Consider the following 19,818-nt stretch of genomic DNA (forward strand, 5'->3'; position numbering starts at 1 on the left):
ACACGTATCGGAGAGATGTATCAGTCCAAGTTATACACCATCCCCTGAGTGTGTAACTTTTGAAATGTAGAGCCACTTCCTGGGTAGGTAGCATTGTGTCTTTAATGTAGCCAGATCAATGTCCTAGAGTTTCTTATCAAACTGCCTTTGTGAAAACACAGTCAAATCAAGGACTGCGGCAATTCAAGAAGTTGTTTTTCTGTGTTCTCCGTGTACACTTATTGCTGGCCTAATTGTGGCCTTGGATGAATACATTGTAATTTAAACCGGATGCACCAGATTGCTTTAGGTGTTAGGCTGCTGCAAGATCTTGGAAAGACTGGAGGTCACAAAGAGAGTAACTAAAGAACTATTTATTCAGAGGAATAACTGTTTACAGAGCGAGAGTGAGAAGGATGCTATTATCTATTCGGGTTCAATCTTACCAGCCGTTCACACCAAACTCCCGCTGCAGCGAAGTCGGAGCATTAGGCAGCCAGCCAAGTCTCCGTTCACTGAGACAGGATGGGAAAATTCCCCTCTGAATGGTGGGAAGATTCCAGCCTTCAAAGAACAACAAAGAACAACCCAGCACGGGAAACAGGCCCTTCGGCCCAACGAGCCCGTGCCGCCGCATCACCCTACACCTATTCTACCCTGCGTGTCTACGAATGGAACCCCTGACTTAGCCAGATTCAGGGGAGAATAGTGTCAATTTGGTAAAACCAATCAGCCTAAGAGCACATCTTTGGGGTGTGGGAGAAAACTGGAGCGCCCGGAGGAAACCCACGCAACCACAGGGAGAATGCACAAACTCCCACAGACACAGGCCCAAATCCATGTATCTGCACAGCTAGCAGTGCTAGTCACCGAGCTGTTGCGGCGCCCGTCTACCGGTCCAGGATCAAGCACACACACCGACACGAAGTACTAGGCCACTCCTGGAAACTCCAGGAGCAGCCTACGCACGACCCACTGTGTGCATGCCCCTCGTTTGACAACGAGGTGGACCTCCACCTGCGGAGTGAAAAGACAAAAACATTAACTTACAAATCTGCATTTCCAGTTTCTCCCGAGGTTCTGACCTTATTTAATAGCCCCTACCATAACCCTCCATCCTTGTTTCACTCATGTGTCTATCTAACTGAACCTTAAACGAGTCCAACGTTCCTGCCTCCACCACCCTACTCGGTAGCGCGTTCCATACCCCCACAACTCTCTGCGTAAAGAACCTTCCTCTCACATCCAAATTATACCTCTCCCCCCTCACCCTTAAATCATGACCTCTCGTGTTTGTACCCAGTCTAGGGAGCAGTCTCTCACTATTGACTCTATCTATTCCCTTCAGTATCTTATATACCTCTATCATGTCCCCCCTCAATCTCCGTCTTTCCAAGGAGAAAAGTCCCAATTTCTCCAACCTTTCCCCGTAACCCAGCCCCTCCATGCCAGGCAACATCCTGGTAAACCTCCTCTGCACCCTTTCCAGAGACTCCACGTTCTTCCGGTAGTAAGGTGACCAGAACTGGACGCAGTACTCCAAATGCGGTCTAACCAACGTTCTATACAACTGAAGCATTAGACGGCAGCTTTTATACTCTATACCGCTTCCTATAAAGGCTAGCATTCCATAAGCCTTTCTAACAACCTTCTCCACTTGTGTCGCAACCTTCATGGATTTGTGAACCTGAACTCCCAGGTCCCTCTGTATTTCTATACTCCTAATCTGTCTACCTTTTATCACATAGCTCCTCTCTGCATTATTCCTTCCAAAATGCATCACCTCGCATTTGTCAGGATTAAATTCCTTCGTCTCCAGACTGCCTGGGAGAGCCTGCGCCCAGACCCAGGATTCGTGCTTCAGCCTGATTGGCCAAACAGATCACATGATCCTCCAAAACCTCGATTCTTAAAGGGACCCGCCACTTCAGTTGTGAAGTTACAATGTTGACGTTTGCTTGTAACATTCAGCCAGACTTAACAGTCCAATTCCAGGATTATAAAGAGAAGATGACTGAACATTTGAGAAGACAAAGCTCAATCCAAAATTGTCAGCATTGTTTTATGAAGGGAAAGTCATGCTTAACAACTTGCCTGAATTCATTGAGGACATAACCAGCAAGGTAGATAGTGGGGAACCTGTGGATGTGGCATATTTAGATTTCCTGAATGCATTTGACAAGGTGCCACATAAAAGACCAATCCAAAAGGTGAGATTGCAGGGATTTTAAAAGGGATTGATAGAGTGTAGGAGCATTTTGAGAGACTATGTATTTTGCTGACTTTCACTATGGCTCAGCTAACACAAAGACTCGCGGAGACAGTACTTTGGTTAAAGTTTTTCTTTATTTTCCAAGCTGGATCAACGTACGAGGTAGAAATATTGGGGGCAGTTCCAAATCACTTTGAAATTACATCGCTCTCGGTCTTAAAATTATACAATTTTCGAAAGAAATTTGCCCACCCCTTGCTCACCCCAGCCAGGTATGAACTAATCATTATTAGAATTGAATATTTACCTTGCCCAATAACATGTACCCTCTGAAGGCATGGGACTACATGAGTTAAAATCTTCCTCACGGTCACCTGACTCTCTTCCCAGACCTTATTTGGTGTAATGTATGTCCTGTTCATTAAACTGTCTGGGATCTCTGGCATTATCCTTGGCTAATAAATATTCTATTCATTAGGTCCATCTAGAGACACTGATAAGAATTGCTTCCCTTTGCTTAGTAGCTGCAATGTTCTGAGGAATGTGTTTTTTTTTTACTTGACTACATCCCATTATGCCTTAGAGCATATTGTCATTAGCCACTAATTTTAATACAGAATATAGTATGTTTTCAAAAATACATGTCTGAATTCTCTAATAGTGGTCATATGTGTCTCTATGTAAACAGTACCTTTGTAAACTATATTCTAGGCACTTTATGACTTTTCTATACTTTATTCAACCTGATCTAATCTACCTTGATCTGTTAGCCTTTTAATCCCAAATTATTCTAGACTCTCTCTTACATAGAATAAATATAGACCAAATGTTTCCTCTTGTGTGGCAATCTAGACAAAAGATCACAAGTATAGGTTGAGAGGCAGTAGAATTAAAACTGAGATGAGGAGGAACTACTTCTCACAGAGGATGGTGAATTTGTGGAACTCGATGCTCCATGGAGTCTGAATCATTGAATGGTTTCAAGAAAGGGTTAGATATATTTCTGATTTTAAAAATGGATTAAAGCAATATAGAACAGGTGGGGAGGTGGATTTGAGATGAGGGAGAGATCAGCCATGATCTGATTGAATGGCGGAGCAGGCTCAAAGGGCTGAATTGCCTACTTCTGCTCCTAATTTCCATGTTCCTATGTTCCTTTGACTTCCCCATCCTCTCCCACACACGGACCACATACTTCCACCTCCATAAGAGTCACCCCATTCTGCCCCTGTCTCAGCTCATCTGCTGCTGAAACCTTCATCCATACCTCTCTCACTCCTTGTTCTTCAGGCAATCCTCCAATACTTCATCCTCTAAAATCTCCAGCAGATCCAATGTTTTGTTGCACATAAGCTCACCCAATCCCATTCCAAACATCTAGCCCAACTTCACTGATATACACTGGCCTTCAAGTGCTTCAAGTATACAATTCCTACCATCATGTTTGGCCTCACACCCCAGTGAGGGAGAGAATTCATGGAATCCATAGAATCCCTACCTTGCAGAAGGAGGCCATTTGGCCCATCAAATCTGCACTAATAACAATCCCACCCAAACCCTATTTCCATAACCCCACATATTTATCCCACTTGTCCCGCTAACCTACGCATCCCCGGACACTAAGGGGCAATTTACCATGGCCAATCAACCTAACCTGCACATTTTTAGATTGTGGGAGGAAACCACAGCACCAGGAGAAAACCCATGCAGACATGGGGAGAATGTGCAAACTCCACTCAGGTGGAGACCAAAGCCGGGAATCAAACCCAGGCCCCTAGAGCTGAGAGGCAACAGTGCTAACCACTGTGCCACTGTGCCGTCCCTGTGCCACTGTGCCGTCCCTGTGCCACTGTACTGGCCCAATTCCAAGCGTGGTGGGGGAACGATATGGTGGGAAAGTCTACTAATCACCCCTGTCCACCTCTATTACCTCTTCCTACTAATGGCTCACCCTGTATCATGAAACTGTTCCCTTGTTCGAGACTCACCAGCCAGAGAAACATCCTATCCATATTCCCCTGTCACGTCCTGTAGGAGTTTTGTAAGTTTCAGGCAGATCACCTCTCGTCCTTCCAAACTCAGGAGAATGGACACCTAGTTTCCATGATCTATCCACAAAAGGCTATCACACCATCCCAGTGGTTAGTCTAGTAAACTTCCGTTGCACTCCTCCTTGACAAGTACATCCTTCCTTCAGTAAGACTCTATATAATTACAGTAAAACATCTTCTGCACTCAAATCCTCTAATGATGAAGGCCAACCATACCATTTGTCTTCCTTATTGCTTGCTGCATGAACCACTGCTGGTGGAGACGGAGGGGGGGGAGAGAGGCTAGCGGGCCAGGAGACTTCAGTCCTGGCCCCGGTAATGACAGTTAAAAGAGATTTAAATGCACATTTTACATAATTTATTTAGCTCCGCGCTAGAAATCTGTGCAGAGCTGATGGTGCCGGAAATCCAGCTGTCGGAGACGTGCGGACACTCCCAGGGGGAAGTCTATGAAACGCCCTTCGCTTGAATCTCCCAACCCAATATCTGGCTGAATCGCCCCCCCCCAGTATTTCATTTTTGCATAGAATTACTAGTTGGTGTAACTTAATTAAATCCTCGCACAGTAAATGTTTAAATTAGTGCTTTGGTCATTCAGTAATTAAATCCAGTTGAGCAAATTACACCAAGCTGAGGAATAATGTCTAAATTACGTTCCACATCCTCAGTAGAATTGGTAAGGGTGAGACCTATAATAGAATGGTGTTTATATGTACAACTGTTCAATTAGCTGAATGAATACCAATTTGATTACATTACTCTACTATCCTGATACTGTTTTCCCTTGGAAGAATTTCGAAAACCTCCTTCACAAACAAGTGGTGTCCACTTTGCAGATACTTTACAGGTGCAATTGTTTTGGCCACTTCTATAGTGAACTGCCATGTGAAATACACCCTGCCATGGCTCAATTGTTAGGGGCAGTCACTCCTAGGTCAAAGGTAGTGGGTCCACAGTCCCATTGGTGAGGGTGCACTTGGAGTATTGTGCACAGTTTTGGTCCCTGTGTTTGAGGACAGATGTAATGGCATTGGAGGCAATTCAGAGAAGGTTCACTCGATTGATTCCAGAGATGAGGGGTTTGTCGTATGAAGAGAGATTGAACAGTTTAGGCCTATACTGTCTGGAGTTTAGAAGAATGAGGGGAAATCAAATTGAGGTATATAAGATGATAAAAGGTATGGATAAGTTAGATGAGGAGTGGATGCTTCCTCTTGTGGGGCATTTTAGGATGAAAGGCCATAGTCTGAGGATGAGGGGTGGCAAATTTAAAGCAGCGTTGAGGAGAAACTATATCTCCCAAAGGGTTTTGAATCGGTGGAATTTGCTACCCAAAGTGCAGTGGATGCTGGGACAGTGAGTAAATTTAAGAAGGAGTTAGACAGATTTTTAATGGGTTGAAGGGTGATGGGGAGAAGGCAGGAAAATGAGGATTAGAAGCATATCCGTCATGATCGAATGGCAGAGCAGACTTGATGGGCCAAATGGCCTAATTGTGCTCCTATATCTTATCAATTTAGGAACTTATTCTAGAGATTTTGAGCACATAATCTAGGCTGAAATTTGTTGCCATTCCGAGGGAATGCTGCACTCTCGGAGATCACTCAGTTGAATTGAGGCATCATCTATCCTCTTGGATGAATGTAAAATATTTCATAACATAATTTTGAAGGGGAGCAGAATTCCCAGACTACAGAAGAGGGCCATTCATCCTATCAAGTCTGCACCAATCTACCCTTACCCCAGGCCCTCTCCCTCTCCTGTAACCTCACACATTTCCCAAGGCTAATCCATGTAATCGACACATTTTGGGACACTAAAGAACAATTTAGCATCCCAGGTGGCACAGTGGTACAGTGGTTAACACTACTGCCTCACAGCACCAGGGACTCAGGTTCAGTTCCCGGCTTGGGTCACTGTCTGTGACCAATCCACCTAATCTGTACATCTTCGAACCGGGGGAAGAAACCAGCGCACCCAGAGGAAACCCACACGGAAAGAATGTGCAAACTCCACACAAACAGTGACCCGAGGCTGGAATCAAACCTGGATCCCTAGCGCTGTGAGGCAGCAGAGGGGAACTTTGATCAGAGCATCTGGAGTACACCATCACTTCCCTCTGCTGTTTGATAGGTCATCACCCAAAAACATTTCAGAGTGTCAAAATTTTTTTTTTTTTAAACACATTATTTTGGAGAATTAAAGAGTGGAAGTGCTGTGTTCTGACTCCATTTATTGTCAAGCCCAACATCTGAAAATAAAGCTAAACATCGTTCGCAGAGACAATAGGCAGAATTTTCCGTTTTCTGCACAGTGCTGACTGAGGTGAGAAAACCGGTGTGCAGCTCGCAGGCTGCAATGCCAACTTCCCTCTCACCACATTTTACGGCACTCTGTGTGGAAGAATTCTCCTGGCATGGCCTATGCCGTCACGTTGGTGGGTGAGGCCCAACAGAGCCCGCAACACCTGCTCTAGGGCACCCTGATCTGCAATTAAAAAGAATACACACCCCCCGATAGAGAAAGGGAGACCCCAGTGTCGCCCCACCCGGCACTGACCGCAGTTCTGTCCTTACTGGGGCAGTGCCAAGGTACTGCCCGACCATGCCCCTCTCCACCTGGGGTTATATTTACCCCCCCCCAGTGGGTTCCCTTCGCCTGGTCCCCATTTCTGAAAAGCAGTTGTAAATCTCGCAGACGTGATGTCACATCGATGAGAGATTTCTAAATGTGGGGGCACGATATGTAAAGTAACATTTAGTTATTAGTTACAAGTAGGCTGATATTAACACTGCAATGAATTTACTGTGAAAACCCCCTCATTGCCACACTCCTCCAGCAGCTGTTCAGTTACACTGAGGGAAAATTTTAGCATGGCCAATCTACCTTAACCACACATCTTCGGACTGTGGGAGGAAACCGGAGCACCCGGAGGAAACCCACGCAGACACGGGGAGATTGTGCAAACTCCACACACACACACACACACACACACACACACACACACAGACTAGAGTAGCACTTCCAGTTTCCTCTGCGCGGTGTCATCCCATAGCCTTGATACCCAGGCGACCACACTAGGGAATATGTTCGAGGGAATATATTCCCAGTCTATTCAATATTCTCCCCTCCCGTTGGGACCCTGGATGACATTAACCTCTCGTTCAAAATCAATAAAACTTATTGTCTGGTCATTATCTTTCTTCCCCCACAAAAGGAGGACCACCCCTCCCTCACCTTCCTGCCTGACACCAGCACATCTTGTAAAAACCACTGGCTTTTAAACCTGTAAAAGCAGCTAAAAAAAAAAAGTGACGGGGCAGGATGAGGCCCTGAGTTAGGCCTCCACAGGCGAGCAGGCTATCCATCTCCTCCACCACTGCCTGTACAATCGGACATGGGGCAGACAGGAATCATGGTGGACAGACCACTCGCTGCATTTTGCAAGCCCACCTTCCAGCCTGCGAGTGGAGGGCCGCAAAATCCAGCCAAAGTCATTGGTCCTCTTGAGTCAGGGGGAGAAACCAGGTTTGAGGGAGATACTGAGAGTGGAACCAAGAGGAAAAACTGTTCATGCTGGAAATCTGAACTAAACAGAGAAAGTTCTAGAATTACACAGCAGGTCATCTGTCAGTTGAAACCTGAAAAAGACAGGTTTGTGAAATTTTGACAAATGGAGATTTGGGAGTAAATGGAAGCGGTCATGACAGGCTCTTTCCAATATGTTCCTCATTTTGAAGAGAATTTACCAAGTTGGGAATAGTTGAGAGGCCAAACATGGAAAGTGTTGTATCTTATTCTATTTAGACGTAGAGGATTGCTGTTGGTCTATTCATAGAACTTAAGCAAATGAAATGTAGTCCATATGGTGTGTATTCTAATTAGACCAATAACTTTTTAAATCACTGAAGTAAACAAATGCCACAGCACAAAAATGTAGCCATAAACTGTTTGCAAAAGCCACACTCTGCACAACTGATTACTTACAGCTGATTTGCAAATGTTTGTTGAAAATGTTCAAATGCACTAAGCTCAGGACTGAGTGAGTCACAGTAACAGAGAGGTCAGCTTTTTGTCTTTACCTTCCGCTCTCGAGAGATTCATTTCAATGCTAAGTTGTGTTTAAACCCAGATCTCAGAGATTAAAGGTCCTGATTCTTGTCTCTGAAGTAAGTCATCAGGAAGTGACTGAGAACGCAGCAGATTGCCGGTCAGTTTGGACTTCATGTGTGTAGTAGCCTGGGGTGTTTCCACAACAGAGCAACAGTGCGATGACAATGCAATTTATGTTGGTCTTTAATGAGCTGGTAAGGCACAAAATCCACAGCAGAAACCTCTTGCCACCACTTTCCTCAGTTTACATTGAATCACTCTTTATTAGGTTTAGTTTCGTTCATCTGTAACCTGCGATTTAGCAATCCTAGGACGCCAAAGCTTAAAGTTTATTTATTAGGCACAATTAAGGCTTTAATTTTAATTAGTCACAACTAAGGCTTTAATTAACACTGCAATTAAAGTTACTGTGAAATTCCCCGAGTCGCCACAGTCCAGAGCCTCTTCGGGTCAATGCACCTAACCAGCACGTCTTTCAGAATGTGGGAGGAAACCCACGCAGACATGAGGAGAACATGCAAACTCCACACAGACAGCGATCCAAGGCAGGAATTGAACCCAGGTCCATGGCGCTGTGAGGCAGCAGTGATAACCACAGCGCCACAGTGCCACCCAGGGCTTTGCTGTGGGTTTGGGCGTGCAATGACATTAGAATTCCTAGCTCTCCGATCCCGATCTTTAAAACTGTCCTCCTGCAGTGCTGATTTTGGGATTTCCAGGGGTCCGGGGGGGGGGGGTGCAATCCAGCTCGCCATCCCTGGAACAAATGCAGATACTGCTGGATATGGAGGTCGGGTGGGCAGAAGGCCAGCCTCTGTGCCCTGGCACTTTGTTGAATTAAAAAGCAGAATAGATCGAAAACCCTCCCTCAAGCCCTCACCTCACTCACGCATTCTCTATGCCCCTTCCATGTTGACCTCTGCCCCTTTATGCTAACCCACACCCTTCTTTCCACCCCCTTGTTCCCCATTGCTGCCTTATGCCCCTCTATACCCACAGGCCCACATTTCCACAATGCCAATCTATGACCCTCACCTGTGGCCCTTCATACCACCTATGCCCCCCACATTCTCATGGCCCTTTATAGACTTACGCTAACTTAGTGCCAATTCATGCCAACTCCTGCCCACCTTCCTTTCCGCTTACCCCACCCATGCCACTCACCTGCCAGTTTGACATTTCCTTGACAGCTTGATAGTTCCAGCGAGTTTGTGGACAAAAAGTGCATAATCGTATTTAATTCTATCAATCCCAAAGGCTTTTCTCAAAGGGTTCCTTCCCTCTCCTAAAGGGTGTTTTCCTTCTCCCAAAGGGGTATCCAGATCCAAAGGGTATTTCACCTCTCCAAGAGGGTAGCCAAAGGAATCCTACTCTTACCTGGTCTAATCTGCACAGTCCTATCCTTCCAAAATCCCATTTCAGCGGAGAAAGCTGGTAAACTAAAGGGCCACATTCCTCTGCGAACCACCCATATGTGAACCCCAATTCGAATCCATTCCCGACCCCACAAAAATGGAACGTGCCCTGTTTGGAGGTGGGACTTAGAATGTCCGGCAATTTCTGGGATTCCCTCCTCGATTTACAGCCTCTCTGTCATGGTGAAAATCCAATCTGCCGATCCCATTTGATGCACTAACTAGGTCAGTTCTTTCAACATACTTCACAGTCTTTCAATGTGTTAAACAAAATATTAAAATGAAGGAACTGCATGGGTGTCAGTCGCTTAGACCTTTGAGCGTTTGAGTGCAGATTGTTCCCACCACGTGAAGAGATGATTTGGGAGTTTGCTGAAGTTTTATTCGTCTAAGCTTTATTTATTTTTTAGTCACAAGTAAGCTTACACTGCAATGAAGTTACTGTGAAAATCCCCTAGTTATCACACCAGCATCTGTTCAGCTACACTGAGGGAGAATTTAGCATGGCCAATGCACCTAACCAGCACACCTTTCAGACTGAGAGAGGAAACTGGAGCACCCCGAGGAAACCCACGCAGACATGGGGAGAATGTACAGACTGTGCACAGATAGTAACCCAAGCTGGGAATCGAACCCGGGTCCCTGGCGCTGTAAGACAGCAGTACTAACCACTGTACCAGTCTGCATGATTGGTCAAATCAGGTAACGTGTGAGTATTTAGACTTTTTAATGCATATTTATTTGTGCGTGCACACAAATTGCATAGAACTTCCCTTCAATTAGTCTGTTTAACCTGCAACTGGTTAAACGTCTCGACTTCTTCACATTGATTATAATCCAGTGGTGCAGCTTTTGCGTGCACGACAGAGACCTTGGTGCATTTAAAATATTTATTTCAGAAACAACGTGGTTTAATTTGGGGCCAGTCTCTTGCAGGGTCAGGCTGAGCTCGCTTGAGGTGGAGGAGCTGGTTGCAAGGGGTAACATTTGGTCAGTAAGAGTTACCAAGAATGCAGAGCTTTAGTTTAAGTACCGTTCAAAATTCCAGTGTCTGGTCAGTGGCAGCAATTGTGCGCATACACCACTGTCCTCAAAGTGACGATAGTGAAGGATATTGGGCTCAGTGGAGGTAATTTTGCCCTCTGAGCAGCAACCTGTAGGATGTACCATCTCATCTCTATACCGACTGGATCATTGCATCCTGCCAGCTAACTGCCAACTAGGCAAAGTTGCCAGGAATTAAAACAGAAAGTGCTGAAAAGGTTCAGCAGTTCTGGCAGCATCTATGGAGAGAGAAGCAGAGTTAACAGCCGGGATTCTCAGGCCTCCCCATGGCATGGGAGCAGTGTGCTGTTGGCCAGTGACGTGATCTTCTGGTCCCGCTGCTCTCAATGGGATTTCCCATTGATTCTCCCCCACGCCCTCAAGAAACCTGTGGCGGGGCTGCGCTGTCGGCGGGACTGGAGGATCCCCCAGCATGAAGAATCAGAAGGTCAAGGCCAATGTTTTGAGTCAGTCAGTTGATAGTACTCTTGCCTCCAAAACATTTCAGCAACCCACCGTCCCGCAAGCACACAACGTAGGTTGACACTCCAGTGCAGAATGGGGGAATTGCTACACTGTTGGAAGAGGTCCCATCACAATAAGACTTTAAAGATCCCCTGACATTATTTGAAGGACAAGGAAATGCTTGATTTGATTTATTATTGTCACACGTACTAATATACAGTGAAAAGTATTGTTTTTTGCGCACGATACAGACAAAACATACCATTCATAGAGAAGGAAATGAGAGAGTGCAGAATGTAGTGTTACCCATAGCTAGAGTGTAGAGAAAGATCAACTTAGTGCGAGATACATCCATTCAAAAGACTGATGGCAACAGGGAAGAAACTGTTCTTAAGTCGGTTGGTATGTGTCCTCAGACTTTTGTATTTCTTTCCCAACAGAAAAAGGTGGAAGAGAGAATGTCCGGGGTGTGTGGGGTCCCTAATCATGCTGGCTGTTTTTCCAAGACAGCGGGGAGTGTAGACAGAGTCAGTGGATGGGAGGCTGGTTTGCGTGATGGACTGGGCTTCATTCCTGACCCTTTGTAGTTTCTTGCAGTCTTGGAGCTATACCAGGCTGTGATACAACCAGAAGGAATGCTTTCTGTGGTGCATCTGTAAAAGTTGGTGAGAGTCGTAGCGGACATGCCAAATTTGCTTAGCCTCCTGAGAAAGTAGAGGCGTTGGAATATTTTCAACGACCAAAGATCAAAGATTTTCCATATCTATCTATGCGATGGGGGTGTTGCCCTGGTCACCGCACTGAGCAGTTTACGTCTCATCACTACTTCTCATTAAACCGTAACCGTGCTTTTTTTGATCAGACAGCTCACAATGAAGAATGGCAATTTGGCTGGAGTACCGGGGGCCTCTGCTCTCCATGGAAACCTATCCCGGCACAATCCTTAGAAAACATGGGAAAGATGGAAAACCTCCTTTATAGAGCTAAATGTGCTGTAATCCTGGAGTAATTGCGATTCTCTCCATGTTTCTCATGATCTTGAAATGATACAATTCAGAAAGATTAACAAATCCTCTGCACCTTTCTTTTCCAGTGAGGACATTATCATGGCCACTGGTTTGATAGACAGCAAGATACATGAAGCTGAGAGTCCCAGTGACGAAGGCTCAGGTAAATAGATATCATCTAATCTACAGTAGAAGTTGAGGAATGTTTGGGTTCATCTTTTCTAATCGAGAGAGATTTGATGCGATGAAGGGTTATTTTTGATGAGAACTGAGAACTCAATACTGACACAGGACTTCAGCGAATAGACAGCATTCGCCATCCCATTTGCCCCCTGGGTTTCTGCGGACTATTAGAAATGTGATTTGTGGTTATTTGTCAGTCAAAGCAGAATGAGTGTCCATGCAATGGATCTCGGATCTGTGGAATCTCAGCAAGCAACGTAATGACTTAAATGTTCCCCCACGGGTCAGGAGTGCAGGATGGGGACCTCTCCCGACTCCACAAAACCGACCCAGGGAAAATTATCTGGGAAGTTGGGATTTTTGTTCTGGGCTGGCCGTGTTCACTGGGAATGTGGCCTAGTAACCCAGGAATAAGTGCCACAGCCACTGGGTGCGGCTTGGGCACGAGGCCTGACTTGGTGCAGGCACTTTATCAAAGATATTTTCAAAGAAGCATTATAATAGCCTTCATCCCTCACACTCCCTCACCCTCCCCTCTCTCACGCACTTGCCGTGCCCTATCCCATGCTACTCCATCCTCATGCCCCCCCATACCCTCCATTCTATCTATGCCCCTCCAGCCATGGACCCCCATATCCTCCATGCCAACCTATGTCCTTCTACCCACCCTCCATCCATGGCCCTTTTTAGCCCATGACAACTTAGTGCCAACTCATGCAAAGCCAACACCCTTTTCCCCTATACCCTTTTGACCTTACACCCATTTGACCTTTCAGCCGCTATGCCAACTTACCCAGCATCCACCATGGGCAGTGGTAAGGGCCCAGTTGAGATTTAATAAAGTACTGCAAACTGGTTGATGGATTTTTGCGTCTACCATCTTTGCAGTGACGGAGAGGCTCTATGTTGTGAAAATATAGCCTCATGTCTCCTCAGTCACTGGGATTGAAGAACCCTTATTGCAACACTAGAATCTAAACCAGGAACTGTCAATTAGAATACTGAATTCAATGTCAAATTATGTACAGAAAATGAAATGAGGAGAGGGAGAAAAACGGGATTAAGGAAGGGAAAGATTTGTGAGTTAAAAACCCCAACGATAAAATCTGAAGAAATGAGACCCCACACTTGTAAATTTTCTGTGCCAGGGTGGTTGTTTGATGGCAATCAAGGCTGAATACGGTGGCATGGTGGTTAGCACTGCTGCCTCACAGCGCCGGGGACGTGGATTCACTGTCTGTGTGGAGTTTGCACACTCTACCCATTTCTGCATGGATTTCCTCCAGGCGCTCCGGTTTCCTCTCACAGTCCAAAGATGTGCGGGTTAGGTTAATTGGCCATGCTAAATTGACCCTCTGTCAGGGGGATTAACAGGGTAAATATGTGGGTTTATGGGAATAGGGTCTGTGTGGGATTGTGACCGGTGCAGACTCGATGAGCCAAATGGTTTCCTTCTGCACTGTAGGGATTCTGTGGATTACACAGTTAAAAATTAACATACATTTGAATGGACAAGGCAAAATTCTTTTGCTGGTGTTAAAGCATATCTAGGGGATTGGTACCACAACTTCACACCCTTCTTATGTTGGAATGCAGAATCTCTCAGCGAGGTGTTTGTTGGGTGGGGGGGTGGGGAGTGTGCAGAAGCTTGTGAAGGAACAGAGCAAATCGGACAACAACTTCCTTATTTCCATGTTTAATTGCATGTGCGGAGGCTGGAAACACTTTCCAATTCGCTCCTTAATACCAGTGAGCACTAAAAGCCTCAATGCCCATTTTACCACAAAATCTGAGCCATTAAATCAGCAATTATTCATAGAATCATAGAACCCTGCAGTGCAGAAAGAGGCCCCTTGGCCCATCGAGTCTGCACCGACCACAATCCCACCCCGACACCCCTATACATTTTACCCGCTAATCTCTCTAACCTACGCATCTCAGGACACTAAGGGGCAATTTTAGCACAGCCAATCAACCTAACCCGCACATCTTTCGAACGTGGGAGGAAACCAGAGCACCCGGCGGAAACCCACGCAGACACGAGGAGAATGTGCAGACTCCACTCAGACAGTGACCCGAGCCAGGAATCAAACCCAGGTCCCTGGAGCTGTGAAGCAGCAGTGCTAACCACTGTGCTACCGTGCCACCCCAATTATTGGTGATATTAGCCTGGCTACAATGAACAGATGAACTGCCCTGGGAAGATAATGATTGAACAATGCTGCACAAATGCATTTGAATATTAATTATAACACAAATGATTTGCATCCTATTGTGTGTTCATCCTCATTATGCAAACTGTTTTAAGATTATAAATGCTGAAATTTACAGAATCATAATTGAAGATTGAGAAAAAACAATTAAATTCAGCTAAGGGGAGACGTCAGAGAGAAAGGTGTTTCTCTGTTATATGCGATGATATTGTAAATGTTGTAAAAAGAGCACAATATCCAGCTAAAGATCCTTGCTATACCTTACATCACTATAGTGCAGAAAATGCCATTCAGTCCATCAATGCAGCACTGACTCTCTGACAGAGTATCTTACCCAGGCCCACTTCCGAGCCCTATCCCCATAATCCCACAGATTTACAATAGCTAATCCATTTAACCTTGGGACACTAAGGGGAATTTAGCATGGCCGATCCACCTAACCTGCCCATCTTTGGACGGTGGAATGAAACTGGAGAATGCGGAGGAAACTCATGCAGACATGGGGCAAACTTGCAAATTCCCCACAGTCAGTCACCCTAAGCCGGGAATCGAACCCGTGTTCCTGGAGCTGTGGGACAGCAGTGCTAACCACTGTGCCGTCCCAAATCACAGTGAAGGAGGTGTGCATTCTATATGTACTACCCATAAGATACACGGCAGCATGTGGACAAAGCTCTTGCTGTAAGGTTCCCCTAAACTCGTGATCTCCACCAAGTGCCTAGAAGGACAAGGGCAACAGTTGCATGGGAACATCAAACAACTCCAAATTTCCCTCCAAATCACACGCCATTGTGAGCCACTACAATCTTAGTGCGGGTAACTAGGCTGGGCAATAAATGCAGTGCTACAAGATCATTGGAAGGCTAGGTAGCACCTCTTTAAAGAATGGGACCACAACAGAAACAGGTCCATTATTGTAGCGTAAGATGTATCAATAAATGTTTTCTCTTTGTACTTTGTGTGTAGCTCTGTGCCGACAGTGCCTGCAGCCCTGAGATGGTATAGCAGTTGGGCTACCTTTGCATCTCTGCACTTAATTAAATTAGAGTATAATTACAGATTCATTATCCAAATTGGATAGGGATTTTGGGATCACCTCAGTGCTTTGCGCTGTTTGATTTTTGCACTTTCCCAAAAGCAATTCATGTTTATGAAAGAATACATGATGTATTAAATTATGAAATTAATATTTATTTGTGTATATTAATTTCTATCTCATGCCTTTGTCATTTTTCTTATAATTGTATTTGAACACCATTGGTGTGAAGTGGGCCAGCTGAGGCACAGTTACAGAGATAATTGGAAAGGTCAGTGGAACGCTGGTTTTCATCTCAAAGGGATTCACATTCCAATGTGAGGCAGTGATGCTTCAATCTGATTGGCTGGCAGCTCAAAAATGTCTTCCTCTTCGGATTCTGTCCGTAGTCCCAGCAGCAACCAGTGCCTGAACCTGGCATTGCTGGGATTATAGAGCTTTCAGCCATTGAATTGGCCAGCAGCTCCCCAAGGCAGTACCTTCCACCGGTGGTGTAATGGTGGCACAGTGTTTAGCACTGCTGCCTCACAGCGCCAGGGACTTGGGTTCAATCCCGACCTCAGGTGACTGTCTGTGTAGAATATGCAAGTTCTCCCCATGTCCGCATGTGTTTTCTCCAGGTGCTCAGGTTTCCTCCCACAGTCCAAAGATGTTCAGGTCAGGTGGATTGACCATGCTAAATTGCCCATTAGTGTCTAAGTATGTGTGGGCTAGAGGGATTGGGCGTGCTAAATTGCCCCTTAGGGTTGAAAAATGTCTAGGTTAGAGGGATTGACCATGCTAAATTGCCCCTTAGTGTCTAAATATATGTGGGCTAGAGGGATTGGGTGTGCTAAATTGCCCCTTAGGGTTGAAAAATGTCTAGGTTAGGGGGATTGACCATGCTAAATTGCCCCTTAGTGTCTAAATATGTATAGGTTAGGGGGATTGAGCATGCTAAATTGCCCCATACAGTTCAAAGATGTGTAGATTAGGGAAATTGGGAATGCTAAATTGCCTTGTAGCATCCAAAAATGTCTTGGTCGGGGGATTGGCCATGCTAAATTGCCCTTAGTGTCCAAAGATGTGTAGGTTAGGTGGATTGGCCGTGTTAAATTGCTCCTTAGTGTCCAAAGATGTGTAAATTAGGGGGATTGACCATGCTAAGTTGCCCCTTAGCGTCCAAAGATGTGTAGGTTAGGTGGATTGGCCATGTTAAATTGTCCCTTGGTGTCCAAAAATGTGTAGGTTAGCGGGATTGGCCATGGTAAATGCGCGGGGTTATGGGGATGGAGGGGTATAAGATGCCGTTTTGGAAAGTCGGTACAAACTCAATGGGCCAAATAGCCTCCTTCTGCACTATAGGGATTCTGTGGATTCTATGGTTCCAGCTCTCCAAGGCAGGAATTTCTCTCTCTGGTCCCACCTGATGCCAATCAACACACCTAGAGGAATAAAATGGCACTTGAGTGGGGATGAGCATCTGGAAAGTTCAGGCTCATGCTTATTAACTGAAGAAGAATCAGGACAGGATTTTCCAGTCCTACCCACCGCAGGACCTGAAATGCCCATCCAAAGTCAGCGGACCCTTTTGCTGATCTGTCAAATTTTCCATCTCGCCCATAACTGGCAAGACCTCAAAATCCCAGCCTCAGGTTTGCGGGTCTAGTGTAAGATGCACATCCATGGTGTTAGCCTGTCTTTCTCTTCCATTCCAGCTGGGCTTTGCTGGTGTTTTTTTTTGGTTGTCTTTGTAAAATCCTTCTTCTGTGACATTGCTTTGGAACTTTCCAGGAAAGAAGAAGTCAAAATTCAAATCCTTCAAGAAGCTGTTTGTGAAGAAGAAAAAGAAGGAGTTCATAGTCAACGCGGCAAGGAGCAGCCTGAAGCAGAGTCAGTCCACGAGCGATGTCACGAGTCCAGAGCCTTGCATTCCAGACCTTGAGTGTGAACCGGGGTAGGAGGCTTTAAACATAATGCTTGCAAACTAGAGCAAACCTTCATTACCCGTGCGTGTGAGTTTTACCCCAGCAGTGAATCATTTCCATAGCTCACGCCATCGCTTTTATTATGTATGGCCCACCGTGATTAGCACTGCTACCCCACAACGCCAGGGACCCAGGTTCGAGTCCCGGCTTGGGTCACTGACTGTGCAGAGTCTGCGCATTCTCCCCGTGTCTACGTGGGTTTCCTCCAGGCGTTTCCTCCCACAGTCCGAAAGACATGTTGGTTAGGTGCATTGGCCACGTTAAATTCTCCCTCAGTGTGGCGAACAGGGAATTTTCAGTAACTTCATTGCACTGTTAATGTAAGCCGACTTGTGACACGAATAGATAAACTAAAACTAAACTATTGAAACGTAAGGGAAAACCGACAGGTTAAAGCATCTGTTACTGTGTCTGCGAACTCTGCTGATCGACATGGTGGGCTGGAAGTGGATTCTGAGGAACACTTTTTCTGGTAACATCTGCTCAATTAGCAGTATTTATCATCGCCATGTCACAGAAAACCAGGCCAATTACTTTAAAGTGTGAAAATGATTTGCATATTTTGCAGAAAAACACAAAACACATTATTTTCCTGACGGGTTCAATAATGTTAATTATTCAGGTGTTTAGCAATGCTCCGTAAAGTATTAAATTGCTTGTGAATCAATGTGATTGCTCTAATGTACAACTCAAATGGCAAATGGTCCACGACCCTTCACACACAACTGACATTACGTGGCTCTCGGTTAATGATCAGACTTTGATTTTTGCATTATAGATGACGGAACAGCAAGAGCTGTCTTTGTAAATTGATGGGATGGATTTCTCTCTTACCCAGATTGCACAGCCCCAGTAGAACCAGCCGAAATTTAGATGCGTCTCAGGGATTTTGTTGATCAAGCACAAAACGCAAACTGGTTTCCAACTGCAAAAGGGATTGGCACTTATTTCTGGTGGGCTGGGTTAACCCTTTTTCCGTTCCAAAGGAAATGCCTGCTGTTCAAGCTCACAACAGATAGATAGAATGACCCCGGGAATGAAAAGCTTGACATATGAGCAGCGTCTGAGAACTCTGGGTCTGTACTCGATGGAGTTTAGAAGGATGAGGGGGTTGGGGGACAGGGGAGGGGGAGGGTGGAGGATGATCTCATTGATAACGGGATAACGAAAGGCGTGGATAGAGTGGGCCTGGGGAAGATGTTTCCATGAGTAGGAGAGAATAGTATCCGAGGGCACAGCCTCAGAATAAAGGAGCAACCCTTTAGAATTGAGATGAGGATGAAATGATGAGGAGGGTGGTGAATCTGTGGAATTCATTGCCAGAGAAGAGATCAGGTCATTGAGTATATTTAAGACATGGAGATGCTGGTGTTGGACTGGGGTGGGCACAGTAAGAAGTTTTACAACGCCGGGTGGATGCACTTGATGAAGGAGCAGCGCTCCGAAAGCTCATGATACCAAATAAATCTGTTGGACTTTAACCTGGTGTTCTGAGACTTCTTACAGAGTATATTTAAGACAGATATAGATAGGCTCTTGATTGGTAAAGGAATCAAAGGTTACGGGGGGAGAAGTGGGAGTATGGGGTTGAGAAACTTATCAGCCATGATTGAATGGAGGAGCAGAGTCAATGGGCCAAGTGGCTTAATTCTGCTGCTATACCTTATGGTCTTATGCAGTGCAACTTGCATCAGGCAATGTAGATTATCAGCACCCAGGGCAGGATTTATTGGGCCCTCCCATTAGCGGGATCTTCCAGGTCCACCAAAGTCAACGGGGATCTAAATGGACTGCTGCACCCGCTGTGGGAAAAGGCACCGCAGCAAGACTGCAAGGCCTTGGCACTAAAACAAGGTGGCTGAGAGTCTAGTCTCTCACAAGGAGGAGACTAACCCTAACCCTAATACACAGGCACTGAAGCGAGCTTGCTTCACTGTCACCCCCAAGCTTGCTAATCCATTCATGTTTACAATCTGCTCCCTTTCGTTTCAAAGTTGTTTCTCCTTGTTGAAAACCTCCATTTCTTTTACAATATGAATAAAGTAATGTAAGTAACACAGCAACATTGGAGTTAGTACGAAAACGATTGAAGTGATCATTCACGTGTACGGTGGTTGTGAATTGAGAATAATG

General features: G+C 45.5%; 1 protein-coding gene across 6 annotated transcripts in view; it reads left to right on the forward strand.

Annotated features, from left to right (window-relative positions):
• LOC145349163 (CRACD-like protein) overlaps nucleotides 1–19,818 on the forward strand; it is a 141,712-nt gene that overhangs the window by 63,454 nt on the left and 58,440 nt on the right. For all 6 annotated transcript variants that reach the window (XM_080197566.1, XM_080197564.1, XM_080197565.1 and 3 more), the window contains exons 2-3: nucleotides 12,373–12,449; nucleotides 17,492–17,654. In XM_080197566.1, the coding sequence (XP_080053692.1) occupies nucleotides 12,386–12,449; nucleotides 17,492–17,654 (227 nt within the window). In that variant the 5' untranslated portion in view covers nucleotides 12,373–12,385. The remainder of the gene's footprint in view (nucleotides 1–12,372; nucleotides 12,450–17,491; nucleotides 17,655–19,818) is intronic.

This window comes from Carcharhinus amblyrhynchos, chromosome 10, assembly GCF_965287045.1.
Source record: "Carcharhinus amblyrhynchos chromosome 10, sCarAmb.v2.hapA, whole genome shotgun sequence".
NCBI lineage: Eukaryota > Metazoa > Chordata > Chondrichthyes > Carcharhiniformes > Carcharhinidae > Carcharhinus > Carcharhinus amblyrhynchos.